Source organism: Anoplophora glabripennis, unplaced genomic scaffold (genome assembly GCF_000390285.2).
Source record: "Anoplophora glabripennis isolate ALB-LARVAE unplaced genomic scaffold, Agla_2.0 scaffold290, whole genome shotgun sequence".
NCBI lineage: Eukaryota > Metazoa > Arthropoda > Insecta > Coleoptera > Cerambycidae > Anoplophora > Anoplophora glabripennis.
This window is the reverse complement of record NW_019416372.1, coordinates 473,171-497,944: the sequence shown is the minus strand read 5'-3', so window position 1 is coordinate 497,944 and position 24,774 is coordinate 473,171. Positions and strand designations below refer to the sequence as shown.

Genomic DNA, 24,774 nt, shown 5'->3' with positions numbered 1-24,774 from the left:
TTTGAAGATCTGCGGAAATATATGCTATGGCAACAAACTCCAACTGAGGGGCTTTCGTTTTGGCGAAAATAGTACCTATTAGCAAGTAATATCAGTTCAGAGTAACTCTAAGTTGCTATTAGCTACTAATAGTTACTATTTTTGCCAAATCGAAAGGCCCTCTGGTAAACTCGAAAGCCGCTCTAGCAAGCTCGTGGTGTTCTGTGGTGCTTCGAGTTGAGGTTATGCGAAATTTTATAAAATATTTGAATAAACTATTTGAAAATGGTGGTGTTTACTTGCAATCACTGTGGAGACAGTTTGCAAAAGCCCAAAGTTGAAAAACACTACAGTTTTGCCTGTAGGGCTGATAAATCTTTGACATGTGTTGATTGCTTCAAGGATTTTAGGTTAGTTTTTAACTCAGTTTTGTTTATAGCACAGATTTGTTATATTAATTTATTTCAGAGGTGAAGAATATGTAACCCATACGAAATGTTTAACAGAAGATGAACGTTATGCTGCAAAAGGAACGTATGTTAATGGTATCGTAAAGAAAGGTGAGGTTAAACAAGAATCGTGGGTAGAAATGATAAAATCCATTCTGGATAAAGAGAATAATTTGAAGCCGTCGTGTCGTAATTTACTGAATACTATTTCTCATTATGATAACATCCCAAGAAAAAAACCAAAATTTATTGTAAGTATTGAAGTGGCCATTATAAACTGTATTTTAATCATATTAAATTTTCTTTCAGAATTTTATTAAGAGTTCTTCCGGAGGGAGGGTAAATATGAAAGATGTGGAAGACGTCTGGAATATTATAGAAAAATATAAAAATGAAAATGCCGGAAAAGCTCAAACTATTAACGGCCATAACGAAAAAGTTAAAAAGGAAAGTCAAAATGGTGACGATAGTATTAGTGAAGAAAAAAATTCCAAGAATAAAGAAAATGAAACAAAGAAAAGGAAAACTGCTGCAGAGACAGAAGATTCCCCCAAGAAAAAGAAGTATAAAAAAGTCCAGCAAATTGACGAGACTATTGTAGAAAATGAAAATGTTAGCTTCCAAAATGATGATGGTGAAAAGAAGAAAAAGCATAAAAAAGTTAAAGAAATGTTAGATATAAACGGGGAAACATCAGAAAATGTAAAATTTAACTTCAAGGAAAAAATTCTAGAAGTCGTCACTGCAAAACAAAGTATCTCTTTAAAGAAGCTTCAGAAGAAAATATTGAAAGCTTATTTGAAAGAAACGGGTGAATCGGAAATTACACCTACACTTATAAAAAAATTTAACAAGAAACTGAAAAAAATTCCTAACTTGGAAATTAATGATGATAAAGTTACGGTTTCAGAAAGAAACAATTAAGTTCATATTACGTTTTGATACATTAAATATTTTTCAACTATAAATTTAGAAACATGAAGTAATTGAGTAGTCGTTTTATTTACCTACCTTTAAGCATTTATATTTCATTGAATTTTATTCGATATGTTTTAAATGTAACTAAATGTCTTCTGTGTAAAGTTCTTTAAAATTAACAAGAGATCAAAACAATAAACTAAAAAACATAATTTTTATTAGAAAGCTTCATGACACGTTCACACCATGTTTGTTCTTAAATAATCATCATCTTAACTAAATGAGTTTTCAAAAATTCTTCAACGGAATCAGTGTTCCATTTTTCTATGGCGACGGTTTCTTGCAAGTGACCGTCCTTATCGTATAACTTAATAATTGGATCTAAGCCTCTAACATACTTTATTTGTAAATTGGGGAACTGAGCTGGACGATGACTCTTGATAAAGGCTTGAATTTGAGGATACGCACCAAATTTGCAAGTGCATACCTCGAGAACGGCTTTATGGTATACTTTCTCGGAGGTTCCATTTTCGTCCGGATGACAACATTCCCTGCAATGATCTCTGAAACAGGAAAAGTCACCATAACTCATATTAGTCATACATTCTTTTAAATATTATATGAAAAACTATACATTAAAAGTAGTAACTTACTTTAGTATATCTAAATTAAACTTAGGTAATTGATCACAAGACGAACAAAGCAAATTAGCTTTATTAAAACCTAACGCCCAGCAGTCATCTGAACTAAATTCAGCAAAAACTGTCTCCTGAAATTAAAGGAGTAAATAATATGCACTTTTAATATAACGTAGCGACTTACACTTAACACAATAAAAACACATGTAAATATCAAACACTTCATTCTGTTTAAATATGTAGAAGCAAAATTATTTAACCACGATTATTCACTTATTATAACCACAAAACATATTTTTTTTTGTACACCGTCATAAATGTCAGCGGGAGAGCTTTGCTATTGGTGAATATTAGGATATTCAACATTCAGCTATATCGCTATTGGCTGTTCAGCAATTAACCAATGGGAATCATTTCCGTGTCTGTAATTCATACATTAAAAATCTTTGTGATAAACATTTTACCATGGAGGATGTATGTTTAACCAATAGAGAGAGAGAGATAGAGAGTTTCCAAGGTATGGCCCTTCTCTCTACTGGATACATCTACACTTTTTAAACACGCGGTGCTTTCTCCATGCTCTAAGATTTTAACGTAAGGTAGTTAAAATGAACCACAACCATAAACTGACGTAGTACATTGAAGCTACCAGAAGAAGTGGAAGGTGGAAGATTCATACTTTATTACCACATACATGTTTCTGAACTTACTTCAACCTTTAACCTTTGGCGATTAGGCAATTCTATATACTGCACATTTAATCAGTGATTTTTTTGTTTACCAAATAGATAAAATAGTTTCGATGATAAGATAACCGGAAGATTTATTTTATAGTTGGATTAGAGCTGAACTATAAAAATAAAATTAGGTATTTTTGAAAAGAATCGAAATTTCGAAAAGTTGAATCTCTAGAATTAAAACTGTCCAATCACGTTGGTAGCACTTTTGCCTTAATGATTTGATTGATTTGACATTTCAGTGAAGTGAAATCTAACCAAAATTAACAGTCTTAGAATACATCCACTTCATGTTATAAACCGCAACTGTCGAAGGCCTTAATTCATGCATTTCTTCAATGGATTAGAAGAATATATCCTAATGCAGCAAAACACGTGGTGCGTCCGTCAAACCAGTGCCAATTATAACATGCTGATGTCCAAGATCACACCAACATAAACCAGCAACTGCTTCCTTTAAATCAGTTTTAGTATGTAGTATGTACCAGCAGCTCTGCTGTAGTAAAAACCTCCTAATAATACTTACGTGATGGGTAGCTGCTGGTGTAAGCAAAAAGATGAAGACCATGACACTTACGTTCCACAAGCTCCAACAAACCACAATATCATCAGTAGCGTTATTCAGCAGCCCGTATCACCCGACAGTACTCAGTACTCCTTTAGAGTATCTAAGGCGCCAGACCCGTCTTATGTCGATAGACTCGTGCTTGACACTTTGGATGTAATCGCCACCTTAGTAGACAAGTAAGTGACATTTCAAAGGGTAATCAAGAAGGAATTTTTTATTTAGTTCTAAATGACATAGTAATTGTGAAGTTCTTTATTTACTTCAATATTGTCTTATACTGCCTCCAAAACTGTTTTCATTCATCAAAATTATGTATTTTCGTATTCTGCTTGCTTTTACGATGCAAATATACATTGTAGTGAGCAAGAACCTCCGAGCTCCATGGTACTTCTTCACAATATCGCCGACTATGAAGAAGGATGGATACAAGTAGTGAATTCGTTAATCAGCGTTATCCCGCTGCAGGACCCGTTAGGTCCTTCAGTTATTACACTCTTATTGGACGACTGTCCCTTGCCGTCTAAAGAATCCGTGATAAAGGTAAAAATAAAAGCTTCAGTGCTATATTTATAGTTATACAGATAATTGCAAGGTACAAAACCATTTCAGGTAGTTAATATGTTGAATTTATCCAGAGAAACGGCTGTGTTAGGAAAGCTCAATCCGCCGAGGCAAAGAAACATCTGCGTGGTGTTGGGTTGTATAGCGGAAAAGTTGGCCGGGCCTAGGAATATGGAAATTTTGAATACCGACACCATAGACTATTTATTAACGAATTTGGTAAGTTTTATTACTCTTTAACCTGCCAAAACATTTATGTGTGTTCTTTTTTAGAAGCAAGATACTGATCCGAACGTTATCTTATTTTCGCTGATAGCTCTGGAGAAGTTCGCGCAAACTAGTCAGAACAAGATTACTATTTTAAAAAAACTCACAGAGTTACCTTCTTGCCCGATTTCGGCTTTAGAAGCCTGGAAGGAGGAGGGACATTTTGTTAAACGTCAAGTGGGGTTCTGCGCTCAATGGATACTCGATAATCTCTGTAAGCGTCATTCGTTTCGTCGTCGTTACTGAACACTTCTAACCGTCAATTTGTTTTTCTAGTCGTGATGGACAATCGTAACTATACCTACCAGATGGTGAACATGGAAAATATAAATGCGATGCTGAATACCAGCGACGTCAGCGAGTACCTGAAGATATCTCCCGACGGTTTGGAGGCCCGCTGCGACGCCTACTCATTCGAGAGCGTGAGGTGCACGGCGCAGGCCGATTCGGGGGTGTGGTATTACGAGGTGTGCATCATCACTCCGGGGGTCATGCAGATCGGTTGGGCGACGAAGAACAGCAATTTTCTGAATCACGTAAGTAGAAAATTCAGTGATTGACGGATTCTTTTTTGAAATAAACGAATTGTTATAAATAAGCACATTTTTTCATCCCCTTTTACCGTTGCTGGAGTATATAGGTTGGGATAAATCATCCGATATCGTCTTCTTGCAACAGCATCATTTCCTCCTGACAATAAGTAGTCTCTAACCCTTTCTTGATTCGTGTACATGCTTTTTCGTAATTTGTCGGCTATTGCTGATAAGCAATGAGGTGTACCAGCCATGGTACTCACCTTTGTAAATTTTTAAACGGTTAATTTCTCATTCCTTTTTCATGACGAATAAATATTTTCAGGAGGGTTACGGTATCGGCGACGACAGGTATTCCTTAGCGTACGACGGGTGCAGGAAACTCATATGGTACAACGCGAAGTCGGACCCCCAGAATTTGCCCCGGTGGGTGGCGGGCGACGTCCTTGGGTGCCTGCTGGACCTGGACACCCAACAAATCGTATTCTCCGTGAACGGAACGAGCTTACCACCATGTATGCATGTGTTCACAATGGCGAAGTAAGCGCTCCCGCTGATAAATTTAAAAAAAATACATATTGAGGTTTTTTTTTTTTGTTTTCCCAGATCTGGTTTCTTCGCGGCAGCGAGCTTTATGTCATTCCAGCAGTGCCGCTTTAACTTCGGCGCCGAGCCCTTCAAGTATCCCCCCAAGGTGGCCTATTCCACGTTTAACGAACACGGCACCCTGAGGCCCGAGGAGAAGGTCGTCCTCCCCAGGCACATACTCCTCAGTCAGTTGCGGCAGCAAAAAATAGGGGAGGACAGCTGCACGCTCTGTTACGACCAGAAGGCGTCGGTGCGGCTCATTCCTTGCGAGCATTCGTAAGTATAATTTTTTTTGTTCGCGGCCAATTATTTTTGATCAAGTCGAACTGAACAATTGCAATTCGCGGCTTCCAGGGCCGACTGATAATTGTCGATTTTTATCGTTACTTTTAATGTTGCGTTTGTTATGCTAACGACAGTTAAAAATTATATTTTTTCTTTTAGAAACGACTAGCTTTAGATTCATTAAAAAATGTATATTCTTTTATTTAAAAAAAATATATCACATATTTTTTACTTCATTTTATAGGTTTTAAGTTAATTCAAAGAAATTAAAATAAATTTTCTAAAAAATTCATCAAATGAAGTCAGCGTTCCTCGATACCAGAAATTTACGTGTGTAAAAGATTCCCAATATCTGATATCGCAACAAAAAACTATTGTACAAGCTACGCTAAATAATAGTAAAAATACATACGTAATATCTAGAGATTGTTAAATAATGCAATCATTAAAATATCCTGTATTCTTGTTATTCTATTATCCCTATTTCCAAAGGCTGATCACGTAAAAACAGCTACTTCAAAGAGATCCTATTATTTCCCCATTTTACTTGGGATCGGTTCATCGGGTATAGTCTTTCCGATATCAATTGAAGAACCAAAAGCTGACGCAGCAACTCTGCATTGAAATATTTAAAAAACTTGTTCCCATATTTATTTAGCCAAAACCGTATACAGGTCCAGTCGAACTAAGCATGGGGGTGTTAGAAATGTATACGCCCAGTTAAAGAATGCGAGCGCGGGCAAACAAAATACAAATACAGTTGCATTGGGCTACTGGGCAATAAATCTCAACCGTTGACAAGTGGTCGACAAATTGCCCAGCAGTGCAGAGCAGCAATCCTGAATTTGGGTGGCACCTTCTATTAATCATTGATATTACAATTGGGAAAGGGAGAAATAATATTATTACAACATGGCATTTTGGACACCTTTTGAAAGGGAACAAAACGAAATTTACCACCAATATAATAAAATTGTTTGAGGACATAAATAATTAAAGTATGTTTTAGCCAAATGAACATATCATAGAAATTTTTATAATTTTTTACTTTAGCAGAAAACCTTTTTAGGGACGCCTATGAAACTGATTAAATTTTATTGCCAGGCGTTTTTTACATGTTCAACTGACTTCGGAAAGACTATAACTGCCTTGTTTCTCATAATATCAGCAATTTGGAGTCTTGCCTGACGGGTTAATAATATTTTAAAGACCTAAATCCCTGGTATCAAATTCTCTTGTTTTTTGAATAAAGCGAACCTTATTTCCGTTAATAACATCATTTTTTTGTGCCGTAACTTAAAAACCAACGACTCTACACTCATTAAGGTTTACGTTCTAAGGAATAACGTCCCGAAATTATGACACGGACTTAGAGAACACCTTGTGCATGATTTCGGGAAACGTTTTGGTGCTTCTAAAAGATTTTTTTCTCCGTAGGGGTTTTTGTTTATCGTGCGCCAATCAGCTGGTGGAGTGCCCCATGTGCAGGTCACCGTTTCAGCTGATAGTGGAGGACAACCCGTCGTCATGACGAATAAGGTGTCCCGTGATGTAGAACTCTACGAGATATATTTTCTAATTATTACTACAGTAACTTTTTGTACAAATTTGTTGCATCATATGCGTGAGGCGGGTGTAATTTGAATATCTTATTTATTTTAAATACCAGTTATATACCGTAACTATATTATTCGTGTGAATATCGAGGATAATTTTTATTTGTAAATTCTATGAGGTGTATATGTATATAGTGGTCTGAGGCTTGTATTTACAGGATGTATATGTGGAGGAATTTTTTTGCAGATGTATATTTTTTGCATAGAAAAAATATATAAATTGTTGTTTTCTCTTCACCGAGCATAAATCTTTGAAAATATATTTTAATGTTATGATTATCTAGTGTTTCATTGCATTTTTATTCGTCAGTAAGGCCCCCACAGAGCTTAGCTCGAGAACGACAAGACCAGATCAAAGATACTTTGTTAAGTCTAAGGGACTGCGTTATAAGTCTAAATGGTAAGTAGTCATTCAAATGAAAGTAAATTTTCACTAGTATAGAAAAATGTTTAAAAAAAATATGTTCAAAAGGTAGGTATGCGTCCTTAAACAGTTGCTCTTTTTTAATTTAGGGAATAGCACGCTGACGCAAAATATAAAATAATTTATATACTGTTGCGACCATCACTGAGAACGTTTAAAGAAATAAACATTACTTTTTTGAGGATTTTATCAACATTACCATTCTACTTTTTGTAAACAACGAAAACACTGAATTTTAATTGTAGCTGAACATAAAATAACTAACATACTCCACACTTTTTTAAAAATAGGTCTTAAATGGAACCAGAAGCACAAAAACCTCTGAAATAATCTTTATTTTGAGAAATTTTTACCTCGCTGCACAGTAGATGTCTGCAAATAGCTATCAGAATGTAAATGGGCGAGACGAGCGTCGAAATATAATGGGCAAGTTAAATGTGGCGCCTCCGTCAGTTTTTTTATTTTTATGGGTTGGTACGAGAATTAAATTAAGCTTTTCACCAATCTTGGGCCATGAAAAACTTTTCCACGCCAAAATAATCACTATAAGTGTCACAATTAAAAAAAATTCTTAAAGTAAGGTGGCATTTATTAAAGTATAATAGTTGTGAGTGTTTTGCGATTAAAAGTGCTTGCCCTGTATGGTTGATTTATTGTAATATTTGGAATCACGTGCCTTCGCAAATGCTATGTTTTGATGCTGGAACAAAATGGCGGGTGAGTAAACTGTTGGATTTTATTTCACGAATCGACTCGAGTGACATTTAAATTATTTTTTAGATATTTCTCTAATTCATGATGACTGTTTGGATGATTCAGATGAAGGTATGATTTGCTAGTATTATCGATGTTTCAGTATTATAGCTGTCACTTTCACGTTCCGTTTCCATTCTAAATTGGTTTAGGTTAAAAATATTTCCTTTCTTTTACGAATTAATTCCTAACTGCTATCCAATCCGTCATTTTTTCGGAATGAAAAATTATCTGCATGCAGTGTACATTTTTTTATTATTGTTTGTGCCAGTTTAATTTGATTGTAGCGACCGAGGCCAGGAAATGCGACTTAAATATCGAGAAACTTTGACATTTATCGTCAGTGTTTATTTCTGTTTTTTTTTTATATATAAAGATTTATGGCCAAATAAAGACCTCGTTGACGCCAGTAGATAAAGGGCGCCCATCCAGATTAGCGAACAGATAAGTTTGTTGTTGAATCGAGCAAAGCCAATTGCGGAATACTAGTGATGTGGGTGGCAATTTTATCATCGCGAACCCGTAGACATCTTATTTAATCAATGAACCGTTTTCATTAATGAACAAATGTGCATTTTAGTGTAGTACGGTACCAGCGGACGCTTTTTTGAGTCGTTTTCTGGTGCGTGCTCTCTTGCATCCCGACTTTGTGTTCGACGATGGAAAGGGTGTCGACCGACATTTCCGGTACACACACACATACGTCCTCGCCCGCGTGTACTTCCCATTCCCATCTTGAGCAGTCCGATGATATTTTTTATTTACTCGTCGTGGTATAAATATTACCATTACGATTATCTACTTGGTTGTACGTTGATTGTTCATTGACCCGTGAAGGGTAATAACCCCGTTTTTGAGAGGAAGGCCCTGAAAAAGCCTTAACTATTTGGCGAATATTGCCGAATGCTTTGAGCAATTTTATGATACACACAGTCATATTCCCTTGCAAAATTTACTATGTTTTCTCTTCTAGAAGATAAATTTGCTAGGGCCTTGATAAACGAGTACCGATAGCTAATAAGGCTTTGGCTGTAGCAAAACAGAAATGACGATAAGATAGACAAGTTTAAATGTTTCATAATAAAAAAATGACGCAGTTATATTGCGATGTTTTTTTTTACTAAGCACGGTGCCTGTCTAGTAAATACATAGAAATTATTCATTAAATTACGTATTAACGTGCTTCAAAAAGGAAACATGCACAATGAATTGGACATTCGGGGACATTTGGTCTTAGTTGGTCTGTGTTTCCAATCCCCCCCATCTCACTCTTTTATCGAGTGACGCACATGTACACAAACGTCGCAGTAGCCTGGAGTAATGCAATTGTTTTGGTAAACTGTCATTTTCATGGCTAGGTACCTACGTAGAGATTGCACAAAATTGCGTTCTCGTAGTTTGAAGATTAATAACCATTCCATTTAATCGGCAATATTATCATGTATTTTTTCCACGTTTTATTCTCCAATGCCTTGTTTTGATCGCGAGAAAAAGCGAATTACGACGCGTAAGAACTATGTCCCAATTTCATAATAATGTACTTTAAGTTTGTCAGCTAGCGGTAAACAATTGTTTTGCATAGTTATTAAGGGCGAGGCTTTCGCTGTGCGAAAACAAAAAACATCCGTATTCGTATTGAACACGCTGTATAAGTTTTAAGACTGGTGATATATTGGTAAATTGTAAATGGAAATGGTGTTTCAGTTAACGTAAATCAGAGTACCTACCGGTGAAGTTTATAGCCCTGTTTCGTTTTTTTAAGAATTATCTATTATTTAGTTGTTCCCGCATTGAAAAAATGGTTTTTAACAATTGGTTACAAGTATATTATAGAACACAGTAAATTGCATAAGCACCACATGGTGAGAAGAAAATTTTATTCACAATTTACGTCGTAAAAAATGTTTTTATTTGTTTTTCCCGAATATCTTGGATTTTACGAAGAAAACGCAGAAATAATTTTTGTTTTGAATGAAATTTTCTATAGGTGGCACCACCCCGATTTTTTTTATTGCAAAAATAATTGTGCAGTTAACAGAAAATCGATACTTTCCTAAAAATTGTTGTCGGTTTTGTAAAAATTAAGTAAAATTCATGAAACTTTCGGAAAATAGTCCTCAATTCATGTACAATAAGCTTCCGAAACCAGTTATTAGACAGACGAGTCGTTGCTGAGTCATTGACTATTGTACGCCATAATGGGAATTTCCTTTCTTTCAAATAAACGCTAAAACTGTTTTTTTTATACGATTTAAAATTGGAGAGTTTTTAATTTAGAAAAAAGTGGGATATTTGAGTCGCCTCAAATTAAAAATAACATTTACATTTTTCAAAAAAATTTGGGGATTTATCGACCAAAATCTAATAGCTTTAATGTGTTTAGCTAAATTTAAATTTCATGTCGAAATAAGTATTTTGTAAAAAAAATAGTAAAAATGATGTTCAAAGCTTTAGACCCTGAATATTATTCGGAAATGTTTTTTGTTTTTAATCTGACGCCAGAGTTACGAATCTGTAATAAAGAAAAACATCACCTTGTCCCGGTGCAACGAAGCCAGCCTTCCAGGAAAGCGGTCAACGTATTCCTTGACCCGGATTCCCATCTGGGAGACCCCCCTTTTTAAAATTTCCCCCCTATCACCCATTAGATGTGTTCATTCGCGAGATCGGCCCTTCACCGCGAGTAAACATTGAATAATTCATCCACTTTTCCAGATACTTCTTTAATATTTACCGAGAGTTGTTTACCATAAATTTCTGGGTCCATCATCCTCTGCCCCGTGGAAATTATTCCATAATTACGATTTGTTGATGGAATTTCGATTATTTCCGAGATAATTTCGAGCCGTACGGTTACATTTAGGAAATTTGCGAGTAGTGCTTTGTTTGGATTTTGTTCGTTCCCCACGAAGATAAATAAACCGTTTTACAGATACCTTCTTTGTAACCGTTTTCAATCAGTGAAGTCCCTAAACTCAAAACGTTCGAAAATTCATGGAAAGGATTAGTGTGACAAGCGGCCATCCTCCTGTATTGGTCGTTAATAATACAAGGTACTTTTCTAATAAATTTAATAGAAATCTTATCACAAAAAACATTTTTTTTTATTTTCGCAATTTAACTACTTTCGGATCACTTAAAAATTCCGAAAAAAAAACCGTAGTCTTAGCTCTTGTCAGCCTGTCAACTTTGTCAGCGCGCCAATGCCTGCCTAAGCGCAGGTGGTGACGTCACTAACGAGACTAACGTAACAAGAGAATGTCCCCATTTTTGGAACTGTCACAGCCTAAACATATTCATACCGTTCATTTAATAGCTCAAATCGTATAACAGACTTGCATATGCATATGTGGAAATTAGACGTTTTATGTCTAAATCATGTCATCACGATCGACTTAAGTCCAGTACTTTGGGTCTCAGTTAAGACTTGATTAACTAATCAGATGATTAGACTCTGAATAGACAATTATAAATTAAATCAGTGTAGTCCAAACAATAGGTAGAACAGCTTAAAAAAAATAAACCTGGAAACAACATGGTGATATAGGAAAAAAAATTCTAAGATAGTGTTTTTTTCCTGTGGCTCATAAACAGCGAAGTTAACCTAAAAAATCATGAAAGTCAAAATAAAAATGGTTTTTCGCTAATAAAAAAAAAAACGAACTCCAATTGAAAAAAGTTAAATGGGAATGTTGTAGCTACTAAAAAAAAACATCAAGTCGTATTTTTAAAAATATCCATTGCTATATTACTTTTCGAGATATATCGTAAAAACTGACAAAAATTGACTTTTTTTGTTTTTTCTGCATCTCTTGCAAATCAGGGTTTTGAGACTTGTTACTTGCTGTAAATCTAGCCCTCGGCAAGCAAAAAAGGTGATTTTTTTTTTTAATTAAAAAATATTTAAAAATTTTCGAGTTATATCGATTTTTCGAAAAAAATTTCTCGAAAATTGGTTCTTCTTGCTTGACGAATAGTCATAGAGAAACGAATCAGAGCTCATTTTTTTGCTTAAGAGTTGTACTTTCGTGGTAAAATAGAGTGATAACGATTTTATTAATTTCAAGTGTTCAAAAATGACTTAAAAAGTAAACAATTTTTGGTCGCGTTTTTATTGAATATCTTTTTTGATTTTCATGCCCGATATTGTCTATTACAGGAATCTATTGCTAGTATTTGTACGCAAATTTAAAAAAAAACGTTGCTCTACGTCCTTCTGGAGCCGAGATAATTTTTTTTTCAAAAATTTCCACAGGCCGCTACAACGTTCATTATTACAGAGATTGAAGTTGAAGGCTTATATTTTTTCAATTAAAAAATACTGTGGTTCATTTTAGCCACTTCTCAAAAGCATAATTACCTTTGAAAAATGTTATTTTCCTTTAGTCTAAAATTCTGTCGCCTCTTGTTAACAAATTTATAATTATTTATAACAAAAAATATAAATACCAAGGCTTAATTGAGACTCAAAGTACCGGACCTTAAACAGTCTGTTTATACAGGCTGGTCCCGAGGTAATGGGCCAAAATTCATAGGTAGATTCCCGAAGCAATAATAGTGCGATTTAGCCGAACTTACCTTAGTCCAAAAGTTGATAGTTAAAGAGATACAGGGTGTTAAATGTAAAATATTATTTTAGTTTATTTCCATTTATTTCTTAATAAATGCAAATACCTGTAGGTACTTAATTGTAATTTAATGCAACATTATTGGAAATTTCAGAGCCAAATATCTCGAAAACGGTGCGAGATAGCTACTTTAATAAAGTATACCTTTTTTGTGAAAAAAAAGTTGAAAAATAAGAATTTGTTACCAAAGATGAAATACCTTAAAGTACAAAAAAATTATGACGTTTTTAACACATTCAATCTACTGCAGCTAGCGCCCTCTATGAACTTTTACCAAAATGTGAACATATTTCAATTCCTCTACTCAAAGAACTCCAATCCCCAAAATTTTGTGAAGATATTTGCATTTGTTAAGGAATAAATTAAAAAAAACTGAAATAATATTTTACATTTAACACCCTGTATCTCTTTAACTATCAACTTTTGGACTAAGGCAAGTTCGGCTAAATCGCAATATACTTACTTGAGGAAACTACTCATGAATTTTGGCCCATTACCTCGGGACCACCCCGTATATGTTTACTTTGCGTATTCAAAACGAAACTGTTTCTCGTCGCTGACGTCATGAGCGAGTAGGACGAAATCGAGCAGGCTGGCTAGCACGCCGTACTACATTCACACCACGATGGTGACGAGAGGATTTCTTTTGTTTCAAGAAGGGCATATTTATTTTGGGTTGTACCTATTTTACTTAAATTTCTCTAGATTTGCGTACGCACCCAACCATTCTCTTTTTAATCCAGGTAAAACGTACTCGTTTTCCCCACATCGGAGGGAAGGCGCTACCGCGAGAAGAGATCACGCTCTCCCTCCGGGCGTTGCTAAGCGCCGTATCGACCTTCCTCCGTGTCGTCGTATCCCATTTCTTAATTCCGCTATTCGTTTAACGTCCTCGAAGCGTCGCCAGCACGGTAAATTATTATTTATCGTTTGTTGTAACAGTCCGTTTTCTCGCGTCGAAAAAAAACTGACGTCGGCGGCGGCGTTTTGAAAATTCGCGCCGCCTGCTGCTCGTCCTGCGGACAAGCCTCGGGAGTTTCTCTGCAGACGAAATTTTTTGTACCTGCAAACTGAAATTTCCATAAAAAAATTACTAGGTACAGAATTTCTCTTCTATTTCTTTATGGCCTTTCTGGAACACATGTCTACTGTCAGAATTAAAAAAAAAAACGTCAAAATCTTTAAGTTGTGTAGGTTTTTGTTAATACCTCTCGGAATCTGTCGGTTTCCGCTAAGCGCAGGTTACAAAACGGAGAAATATCCAGACTGGCGCTAAATTAGCGCCCTTAGCGGCAAAAAAAAAAAATCACCCCGAAAAGGTCGGTCCTTCATCCTTGCGCCACCGCCGGAGTCGTCCCGTTCGCGGGGCTAGGGGGGCACCGCCACGCCCGCGTACGCAGGCCCGTATTGATCGCGTCGACCCAACCGACAGGTGGCGCCCCCGCGACGTGCGGCGGCGCACCGAACCGACCGATGCGCGGTGTTGCCGGCTCTCGTCGTCGTAACGTGTGTAGTATGTATCAATTTTAAATAAAAATACAGTTTACGCACATTGTAGGGAATTGGGGCGGTGTAATTGCTAATTGCGGTGGTGGCTGAACGGTTTGTCGCCATTACCAAAAATTATTTTTTCGAATTCGTCTTTTGTTGTGCTCAGTACATATTTTTTAACTGTTTTATTACTTCGCTTCGTTCCTATCGCATGTCCTAAATAGCGGATTTTAGAAAAATTACATTGAAATAAAGTAACGTCACACGGAAATTTTAATTTTATCATATTTAATAAAAATATATAATTGTTGACAACAACAAGGGACGAATTATTGAAAAATGTGGAAAAATAGGTCATTTTAAATATTCAGTAGTCATTGTCGAATCACTGACTCTTTATTTTTTATAAGTGACTGCCAATCACTGGTTAAAAGTCTGAAGAAATAACATTGTAGTTGCATTAGTTAATAGTATTGCTAAAAAATTGACGGATATGAGTCTAATAAATGTTTTTTTTTAATGAAATTCAAAAACTGTATCTATACAGGGGTGTCAACCTTCCAAAATTGTTGTATAGCACTGCCAATACTGCCAAATTTGTTACATGTTTCACTTTGCAACATACATTAGAAAGTGTAAGATTTAAAAAGATGTTAAGTCGTGTAATATCGTTTTAGTAAAAGAAATTTTTTGTCTGCGAAACACGAAGGAAACAAATTTAAAGCAACATTTTTGTGCCTAAATCTGTTTCTTTTTCCCAAGTTTTTTACTCTCCCTTCGTATATAAATTTTTTTAAATTTTCACCGACCTTTCCAATTTTTCGACGCTGTGCCGAACGAAAAACGACCAAGTTGTTTATTTAACATAAAAAATGTTTTCTTTTCGATACTCTCCGGTGACTTAAAATCATCCGCGGATCGGCGCCGCCTCCCCGCGCCGTCGATCTGCGACGTCCCGAGACGTGGCAACGCGGCGTCTCCACCCGAGTGTGGCGCTAGCGAAGAACGTCTTCGGCCGGCTGAGGGTCCTCGTTCGCGGACCTGTGCCAGTTCCGGCGCTTTTCCAGCGGCCCCAAAACGCGTCCCCCGTTGCTGCCGCCCGGTGCACCTCTCCCTCCGGCTACGCCGCGGTGCGTGAGCAGCGCGTCGCGACGCCGAACTGCGTAGTTCACGTGGGGCCTCATTTTTGCGTCCGCTTTTTTTTTCCTCACCCCCTCGGCCTCGCCGGTGCTTTGAGTGTGCGGCAGTGGTTTTGCTTCGCTAATTTTTTTTCTCCAGGTTTTTAGAGGAGTGTGTGGCGGACGCGCGGCGTGGCGGAAGGCGGCGTGATGTTTGTTGTTGGTTTGTGGAGACGTTGCGTACGATTGCGTGCGGTGCGTTCGGACCCCATCATAAATATTGATCCTCCTTCAAGATCGTCTTCCCGTTATCGTGGTCTCGGCTCGGTTGGCGGCGGGTGGGTGTGGGACCTCCTCCTGTATACCGGGTGTCACCTCGGTTTGTTTTGGACTTGACGTGGTAAGCTCGACCGAACGTGCGTGATTTTAATGTCGAATTTGTGAAAATCACGCTGGTCCCGAACGATCAGTTTCGATCAAATAAAAGTTAGAATTAGAAATGTAAGTTCTTGATTACGTTTACGATTCTCTTGAAATTACAAAGTAAGATGAAGGTTAACAGACGTTGTTTGGTGGATTTTTACAGGGCGTTACGTATTTCCCTTTTTGGCGACCTACTTCAATTAATTGCTATTCGAGGAGCATGGAAATATTAGCGAATTTCTATTTTTTTTTTCAAATTTCAAGGTGTACCACCAGATGTCACGTCTCCGAAAAGGCCTTCTACACCACCTGTGTCGTATGTTTATTCGTTGACTTTGATTAAAAAATATTTTATGATATAAATGTACCTATTTCCATTGTTTTTTTTTTTTAACCTTACAAACCATATTTAATTATTACTGCGAAACGAAGATGTTTTAAACTTACACTTGCATTTTATCCATAAAAATCTCCAGTTGGTGTAGAAGTTATATCTTGGCAAACTGGATTTATTTTTAACCCGCAAATGTCAGGCAAATTTTTAGTTAAAATTTAACATCTGCAAAAAATCAGCATCTTATTGCAAGTACTTTAAATGTTAATATTACATTTTAAGAAAAGTCTAAACGCTTAAACCTTTCTTATTTTTCCATAGGGTACTTTTGGAAACCAATAATTGCCCCGTGATCTCGTTTAAACACATTTTTTATTGTTTTTCCTTAGTTTTTATCAAAATTGCGGCATAAGGTCGAACTAGCGATTGAAAATACCATCTGGAATAACTAAAACTCATCTAAGATATTAATAAAAAAAAACAATAAGAATAAAAGAAAATTTTTTTAACGAATCAAATGCCGGGCGAACCTTTTAGTGTCCATTCAATTGTTTTTGTAACTTGTTGTTTCAATTTCCAGGGATCAATTGTTATTTCGTATATTTTTGCATTCAGTTTCCGTTTCCAGCGGGGGCGGAAGCGTTGCTTTCCTCGGGGCTGCTTGCGTTCTGAAAATAAATCTAAGGCGGCCGACAAGGGGGCGATGAAAGTCGAATCGGGGGCATTAGTGTGGGTGAGATGAGTCGCAAACGAATAAACACGATTATTAGACCGTCCATCGGGTCGGGAAGAGTAAACCGTAAAAGGGGTTTGAGGGGAGGGGGAGGGGGAGACCCCCGCTCGCGTCTTCGTGGGCCGGTGAGGGACGAGAAGTCGCCTTCTGGAACGTGAAGATGGACCCTTACATGTGCGATCGATGTTTATGGGGCTGGAGCAATTTTTCATTTATTTCGAGCAACTGTACCAAGGTATATGATTGGAAATAGTTTTTGGAAAGTTTAGTGAAAAATGACATTAATGCTGCGCCTAAATAAAAAAAAAAATCTTATAACGTCCCTTTAAGACACAAGTTTATTCCAAAAACGTCTTCAGCCCTTCACTTTATACCCGATTCGAAGGTTTTCATGCAGTGTCACCAGAAACTAACCGCATTTCGGTTGTCGCATCGACCGAATAGTAAAAATATTGAAAGCAAACGGAAGACGAACGGTCGTACACCCGTCTGCTGATGGGATTTGCCAGAAATAAACTCCATGGTGCCCTCGTTACAGGCAAAACCGCATTAGCCAATTGCACTGCCCAATAATATGAGTGAAAGGAGTCGGCGATCAAATGTGCATGGTTTCTCTACTCTAGCTTCGGTTAGATCTAGAGGGGGACCGCCTCGTGAAGAGCTGTACGAGTTGTGCAAAATGCCCCCCCCCCTCCCTTCCCAGTTCATTCGTCTAGGATTGTGGACTGTACAAAATGGAAACTGCGCGTTTTCGCCAGCACGGGGTGTCGAAAAATAGCGCAGTGGAAAATTTTGGAAAGTAGTTGCTTGAATATACACTAGTCACAAAAGTTAAAGGATAAAAAAAACATACCAAATTTTTAGGTGATTTTCAAAAGGCTGTAATTTGGCAAAAATGGTTGTAAAAAAAACAAATTGAGGCTGGAAGGTTCGGGACCTGAAAGTCAAAAATCGCTTTATCGTTGACCAATCAACATTTTTGCTACCCTCTCGAAAGGTCCACGGGCTTCAACGAATTCTTTTTGGCACTTCCACTTGTCAGTTCTTTTAGTTTGATTCGTCTTATTTAATTTGAGCTGTTCAAGAGCTTTGTGCGATAATGTCTCGCTGAGTTATCGTCCTGCAAAACAAAAATGACCTTTGGCAATCGATTACTCGGGAAATAATGGTCGTACAGAAAATCTAAGCAGGGTTTTGAGAACTTCAAAGTGTCTCCTATAAGAAACTTTTGTCGTTTTTTGGTAAAAAAAAATTGATGCAAGTAGTTTGATTCAAAAAAAGGTAAAAAATTGCGTATTTAATGATTTTCGCTAAACTCGAGATAACTTTACAAATAGTGAAGTCTAAGGATATTTCCGACATTTTTTTAACCTCAAAACATCCCAAAGAAACCCTCAAGAGTTTCTTTGTGATCCAAGTGATGGAAATTGTCACATTTGCTAAAAATCAATTACCTAAATTATAAATTTTGCATCTTTTTCGTAAATACCTTTATTTTCTCATCAAAAAATGTTATAATATTGGAAAAAATTTAAAAAAAAATCTAATTTAAGCTCATGGAAACGATTTGTGCGCTAGAGAAGTCAGTAAGTCGAGATTTTCCAAAGAAAATATAGCGACTGACTGGGGGGTATCTAGTTTTTGCAATTAATTTTTAAATTGACATTTGAAAATAGGGACAACAAAAAAAAGGACAATTTTTGTAACTATTAAAAACAAATTCTAATTTGCATCATCTTGTAATTGTGTTAAAAATGACTATAAAGTACGATCTTTCAGCATCTATGGTTCTATAGAATATAGGACCTTATTATACGCCTTTTTGATATTCGTGTCCAAACACCTACTTTTAAGGGATGTACACTGGCTTTTTTGCAGTCCAAATTCTATAATTTTGACTATTTAGACTATTTTGACAACGTGATACGAGAAACCATGATTCGTTTGTAAAAAATCGTTGTTTTGTGACACAAAATGTGTAAAATTAATATTTTACGCACAACGGTAGAAAATTTTCTCTTTGACCGGTACATCTCCGTGATCGATTTTTTTTCCCGTTCGGAGATTTACGTTCCTGGCCAGGACTGGGCGGAGATCAAGGAACTCCTCGCTTGAGCTAACAGGTTGCTAATAGAATCCCGCAAATATGCCACCGTTTGCTCCAATTCATAAAATATGTCCCGGCAATTCTTCGTCTCCGACATATTTCCTCCGTTTCCTCTCTCCCTCCGAATGCTTTATGTATGAAGGCGCCCTCCCTCGTGCCGGGATGTCCTTTTGCGCTGGCCCGCGTTTGCAATTTTATTGTGATTTTTACGAAGATAGAAGATATCTGGTGCCCATACGGATAAGTCTAGTCGTAATTCTAGTATTGCTTTGCTTAGACAGTCTATGAACTGCGCAATATGAAAAATTATCCATAGGGAAAATAGGAATATGAACAAAATTACGAAAAATACTGAAATTTTTTTCATTAAACTGAAAAGACCTTTCAGAATAAAACGTTTATTAAAAAATAATAATAAAAAGAATTTATCAAGTCAAAGTTGAATCAGTTTTATATACTTTAACGAATTTCATAAATTTTGAAAACGTGCAACTTTATTTACGTTTTTTAATACACAGTTTTATTTACTACACGGTTAGAAATTTGTTATTGTCGTTGTAAACAAGTACATGTGAGGGCAATGTCGGTTTCTTGGGAAAGTAAGGTTATGTTCGATTTCCAGGATTCGAACAAGGAGACTGCGCCACCGGACCCGGAGATGACCCCAACCTGCCGCCACTGGTGCGCGTGCAGAAATACGCTCAATCCAATAACATCTTCGATAGGTGAGATTTTTTTACTTTTATTTTGTTTCAGTATTGCTATAGGGCGATTTTTTTAACAGTAATGTTTTATTTTGTATTTATTTGCTTGTTGTACAGGATTACAACTTTTTAATTGTCCCATACAGGTAGCTTTCTTATTTTATCTTCCGTGATCTGCATAAAATTCGTCACATTTTTGCTCATTTAACCAATATATATTGTATAAAATTGTATAAAAAAAAATATTGTATAAAATTTTCCTTTTAAATTTTTCAAATAAGCCATTTCGATGGGAAATTCAATTCTCTAAATAATTTTTCCTATGAACTATAGCGAAATTTTGCTTTGTTTTCGAGTTACAATTAAAAAACTGAAAGGGGTGCATTTTCACCCCTATCTCCAATTTCCACCCTCTAATAGCACTTCGCAGTTTTTTCATATAAAATGACCCTTTCAAGGATTCATGCAATAAAATTGCTTGAACGTCATAGACCAGAAGTTAAGGGATGATTTTGGAAATTAAAAAATTATAACAAGCAGAAAAATGAATGAACTTTACAATTTTTATTTCAATCTACTCTAGAAAATCCAAACTATCTTTTCAGAGAAATAGGTATATTTTTCAATTTTTAATAAAAATAAAAAATAAAAAAAGTATAACAATTTCACAAAGCAAACGTGATTTTTTATATTTGTCTAAAACTAAATTTTCGAAAGCAACTCTTCATTACATTAAATAATCAATCGAATGGCATAGAAAAAAATTGTTTGTCATAAAAATTAACGATTGAAAAATTGAAATTGTTATAACTTTTTTATTGAAAATTAAAAAATACATCTATTTTTCTGAAAAAAAGAAACTACATTGTTTAGAGAAGATTGAAGAAAAAATTATAAAATTCATTCATTTTTCTGCTTGTTATGATTTTTTTAAATTTCTGAAATCACCCCTTCAGTTCTAGCCACCTTAAAACTCTGTTAATTTTAATAGTACCAGAAAAAGTCAACAGATCATTTTTATGTAGAATTTTATGCTCTACAACTTTTATAAGATTTTTTTTTGAAACAAAAAAAAATTGAGTTATCTTGAAAAATCCCTTTATTTGATCTTTTTTCACCTCCTGTATGCGGTTGGCCCGACTGTCCGCCTTGTTTACGCGTTCCGTTTCGTCGGCTTGACGGAACGGCGGGCGTCGGTGTGAATTTCGAAAATATGTGGCGTCCAACAAATATATCGCCTCTGGCGCCTCCAGGATAGCGGCTATATAGATCTCGAGTGCCAGGTTTTGAGTGTGGCGACACTGACAGCCAAGGTACGTATATATATCAGAATTTTTGGCACGCCTCGTCCGATTGTCCGCGCCAGAGCTGGTTAATGATCGCGGAAAGAGGATACAGAGTTAAAAAATATACAGGGTGGGCCATTAGTGTGAGAAAGTAAAATAACTCCCTTGTTAATCATAATACAGAAAAAAAGTTTATATAAAAGTTGTGCAGAATCGAGAAACCTAAACGACATAATTAATTTGAAACATACAGGGCGATGAGTAAAAACGGGACACGCCAAATATTACATTTTTTAAATGGAACTGATATTTTTAAAAATATGGATTTCTGAGAAAATTCTGTTTATGGCAATATAAACAGTTTAACGTTTTAGTGTGGGGTTGCCAAGTGTGGAAAATTCTTCGAATTTTGGAAAAAACATGACCTCGAAGAAGTTGTATTCACTTTCAACTACTAACACTTGGAACGAAAAAAATTTGACAGAGTTATAGGCAAATGTTAGACAAAGATTCCTATATTAGCTAATATCGATATTTTTTATATCATTTTTTGAAAGTTCAAACTTGATTTTCTAAAATTTTTCAAATGGAACACCCTCTATTTTATTGTTCTATTTTATTCACATAACAGTCCACTTCAACTTTTATGTATGTTCTACACCTAAAGTTGTTAGTTTTTAAGATATAGCAACATTTCTGGAAGAACCTAATTTTTATTATTTTCCTTAGCACGAAATGGCTTTGGAAAAAACTGTCACATTGCGTCAACTTGTCAGTTCATAATTTATCAGTCCATTTCGAGTTAATTTTATTAGTTAATATTTATTTGTGGTATTCTATAAAATAATAAAATTTATGTTTTTTCAGAAAGGTTACTATAACTTAAAAACTAACAATTTTAGATATAGAAATGCTGGATAAAAGTTGAAGTGAACCGATATGTGAATAAAATAGAACAATAAAATACAGGGTGTTCCATTTGAAAAAGTTTAGAAAATCAAATTTAAATTTTGCAAAAATGATCGTATTATAAAAAACGCCCTGTATAAAATATCAATATTAGCTGATGTAGGAGCCTTTGTCTAACATTTACCTATAACTATATCTAATTATTTTGTTCCAAGTGTTAGTATATAGCTGAAAGTTAATACAACTTCTACGTCATGTTTTTTCCAAAATTCAAAAAAATTTGTACAGAATTTGGTAACCCCGCACTAAAATGATAAACTGTTCATATTGCCATATACAGAATTTTTTCGGAAAACCAATTTTTTTAAAATATACAGGGTGTTCCATTTAAAAAATGTAATATGTATTTGGTGTCCCGTTTTTACTCATCGCCCTGTATGTTTCAAATTAATTTTGTAGTGTAAGTTTTTTGATTCTGTTCAACTTTTATATAAACTTTTTTCTGTATTATGAGTAACAAGGGAGCTATATTACTTTCTCACACTAATGACCCACCCTGTATACACAGTATGGACCATTTTGGTGATGCATGTATTTAGACGCTTCGTTATGGCAGTAAATGGACTAAAAAAATCGATAAATTGGCGTCCGCTATTTTATTGTTGAAATATGCAGGGCAGTAAAAAAAAAGGTGTCTCATCTCGTGAGTCAATTTTTTTCATTAGCAACATTGTTTTTTGAACAATTTGGGTCGAAAATCAGTTTTCCCAATATATTGGAAAAACTATAGGTTTTAGAGAAAAGTATTCAAACAGATGAAATATGCGCAATAAAAAAATCGACAAAATGCCGCCTGATAGATTAAAATCGGTTAAATTGTTTAAAAGTTATTGCAAAAAAACATCAAAAAAACGTGGAAAAACAGCATTTTTTAATTATCCATAACTTGGCTGTTATTTGTTGGAATTTTATAAATATGCTTAAGATGCCAGTTTTATTGTTCTTCAAAACTGTGCGAAAGATGGGCGCTGTGGGTCCAAGAGTTTTTGCAAAATTTTTTTTTATCCCGTCAAGGACAAAAATGCATAACTTTAACCTTCTGCCTCTCCGAAAGTTATTAACAAAAAAGGGTTTAGAAAGTCGATTTTTAAAGCTTAAAACCTAAAACGGCTACTCCAATAAAGAAATGTGACTTAACATTTATTTTTTAGAATTTGAAGATTTGTCAAATTATGTTGAAAAATACGATGTTGCTATTTAAAGAAATATTGTTTTAGTGGCTACTGAGGAAATCCGGCAACACCGTAAATCATTATTTATAAATTTTTCTTAGTCAAGTTATTTCCTACAACTTTGCATTTGAAAGTACTGCTGTCACTTCAAATATAAGAGTTGGGCTACACCCAATTTCACTCAAATTTCACTCAATGTCACTCACGAATGTATCAACTTCTGTTCACACCTGATTGAATGAAGCTTTCACTCTATTAGTATGACTACAACTGAGTGAAACTATTGCATCAGAAATGAATGAGTTTTACTCAAATCCGAGTTAAAAAAAATATCTACGTACTGCTAACTATCAATTGAGCGACTTTCGACTCTATTATGATTATATGAAACCAATTAATTTAGAGTTGACTTTTTCTCTAATATGATTTAAATTCAACAAGGAGTACCTATATTTGAGTGAAAGTACTCAGTTTCAGTTCAAATATAATCATAAATGAGTTAAAAATGCCCTATATTGAGTGAAAATGTACGTCAGGTTTTAAAAAAATTATATTACACCTCAAAATCGATTTATTTCTCATCCTCTCGGATTATGCAACGGCGGCGACTGCGACGTCGACGTCGTCGTCGGAGCAGACAGTCTGGACCGTTTTAGAGGCGAGGTATCCTTCGCAAATCGAGGTCGCCTATATACTTACTCGACCGTCTGGGTTTTATTTTGCGAGCGTGTTACTAACTAGACGCTCGCGTCGGCAGGAATTTCAGGAACCTTGGCGGGTCGCGGGTTCTATTTTTTTTTTTTTTACCGGCGACGGCGGGGACCTTTGGACTGAGGCGTGCGTTTGGTACTTTAAGGGAAGGAAAACGGAAACGAACGGCCTCATTTTTGGGGATCCTTACGAGTGTTTGTGTTACAATAACGTCAGTGTAAGGTGCGCGAAAGTCGAAGGCTTTTCGTGCTCGATGGTGATGATATTCCACGTTTCTCTTTTTTTAAGTGGGGCTCTGGTGGCAGTTTTGTTTGTTTGAGCGCATGGTAAGTGATTTTTGTGATGCTGTTTCTGAAGTAAGGATTGCAGAGGATATTTGTGATTCTTCTTGAAGATTCAACGATTTTATTTATTAAAAACGCTTATTAGTGCATTGTACCTACCAGTAGAAACTGCCACTTTCTACTATAATCAGAGAAATAGACAATGGAAGCATATTAAATTTTCCTTCAATAAAAGTAACACATTTTTTAAGTAAAATACACGAAAGTAAATTTTATTTGTGACTGTATTTGTGACCGCGATAATATAGCAATTTTTTGTATAAGGCTTTTGGTGGAAATAACGTTTTTCTCCTTCCGACCCTGCCTCGAAGCTGTGCTTTGTAATTTGCGCGGTGTTAAGGCTCAAAAAATGACGTGCCGGTTTTATGTAAATCGCATCAATGCCTGCGTTATGTAGGTCGCAAAAAAATAAGTCGCGACATGGAAGATCAAAGACGG

The 24,774-nt window shown here is 35.8% G+C and overlaps 4 protein-coding genes across 6 annotated transcripts in view; 3 read left to right on the top strand and 1 right to left on the bottom strand.

Moving 5' to 3' along the window:
• Positions 1-198: 198 nt before the first annotated feature.
• On the top strand, positions 199-1,415 carry LOC108910821 (cell growth-regulating nucleolar protein). The gene is made up of 3 exons (XM_018715551.2): positions 199-389; positions 448-679; positions 738-1,415. Exons 1-3 carry the CDS (start codon positions 265-267, stop codon positions 1,350-1,352), a joined length of 972 nt encoding a protein of 323 aa, XP_018571067.1. The 5' UTR covers positions 199-264; the 3' UTR covers positions 1,353-1,415.
• A 131-nt stretch (positions 1,416-1,546) lies between these two features.
• LOC108910823 (selenoprotein F) lies at positions 1,547-2,321 on the bottom strand. The gene is given in 4 exon segments (XM_018715554.1): positions 1,547-1,620; positions 1,623-1,909; positions 2,000-2,115; positions 2,169-2,321. Coding segments are annotated over 4 exon segments (480 nt in total). The 5' UTR covers positions 2,211-2,321; the 3' UTR covers positions 1,547-1,585.
• A 929-nt stretch (positions 2,322-3,250) lies between these two features.
• LOC108910820 (RING finger and SPRY domain-containing protein 1) lies at positions 3,251-7,418 on the top strand. The gene is made up of 8 exons (XM_018715550.1): positions 3,251-3,465; positions 3,649-3,829; positions 3,899-4,069; positions 4,124-4,331; positions 4,394-4,653; positions 4,976-5,190; positions 5,257-5,514; positions 6,961-7,418. The coding sequence occupies exons 1-8, from the start codon at positions 3,251-3,253 to the stop codon at positions 7,052-7,054; spliced, it is 1,602 nt and encodes a 533-aa protein (XP_018571066.1). The 3' UTR covers positions 7,055-7,418.
• Positions 7,419-8,069: 651 nt separating this feature from the next.
• The window catches only part of LOC108910829 (serine/threonine-protein phosphatase 4 regulatory subunit 1), a 115,325-nt gene continuing 98,620 nt past the window's right edge, over positions 8,070-24,774 (top strand). For 2 of the 3 annotated variants that reach the window (XM_018715572.2, XM_018715569.2), the window contains exons 1-3: positions 8,070-8,280; positions 8,344-8,388; positions 19,773-19,875. In XM_018715572.2, the coding sequence (XP_018571088.1) occupies positions 8,274-8,280; positions 8,344-8,388; positions 19,773-19,875 (155 nt within the window). In that variant the 5' untranslated portion in view covers positions 8,070-8,273. The remainder of the gene's footprint in view (positions 8,281-8,343; positions 8,389-19,772; positions 19,876-24,774) is intronic. The other variant, XM_018715570.2, reaches the window with a different exon arrangement.

Coding starts and splice junctions, on each gene's coding strand:
- LOC108910821 (XM_018715551.2), top strand. CDS start 265: ATGGTGGTGTTTACTTGCAATCACTGTGGAGACAGTTTGCAAAAGCCC. Junction 390..447: donor GATTGCTTCAAGGATTTTAG/GTTAGTTTTTAA, acceptor AATTTATTTCAG/AGGTGAAGAATATGTAACCC. Junction 680..737: donor GAAAAAAACCAAAATTTATT/GTAAGTATTGAA, acceptor ATTTTCTTTCAG/AATTTTATTAAGAGTTCTTC.
- LOC108910820 (XM_018715550.1), top strand. CDS start 3,251: ATGGGTAGCTGCTGGTGTAAGCAAAAAGATGAAGACCATGACACTTAC. Junction 3,466..3,648: donor ATCGCCACCTTAGTAGACAA/GTAAGTGACATT, acceptor TATACATTGTAG/TGAGCAAGAACCTCCGAGCT. Junction 4,654..4,975: donor ACAGCAATTTTCTGAATCAC/GTAAGTAGAAAA, acceptor AAATATTTTCAG/GAGGGTTACGGTATCGGCGA.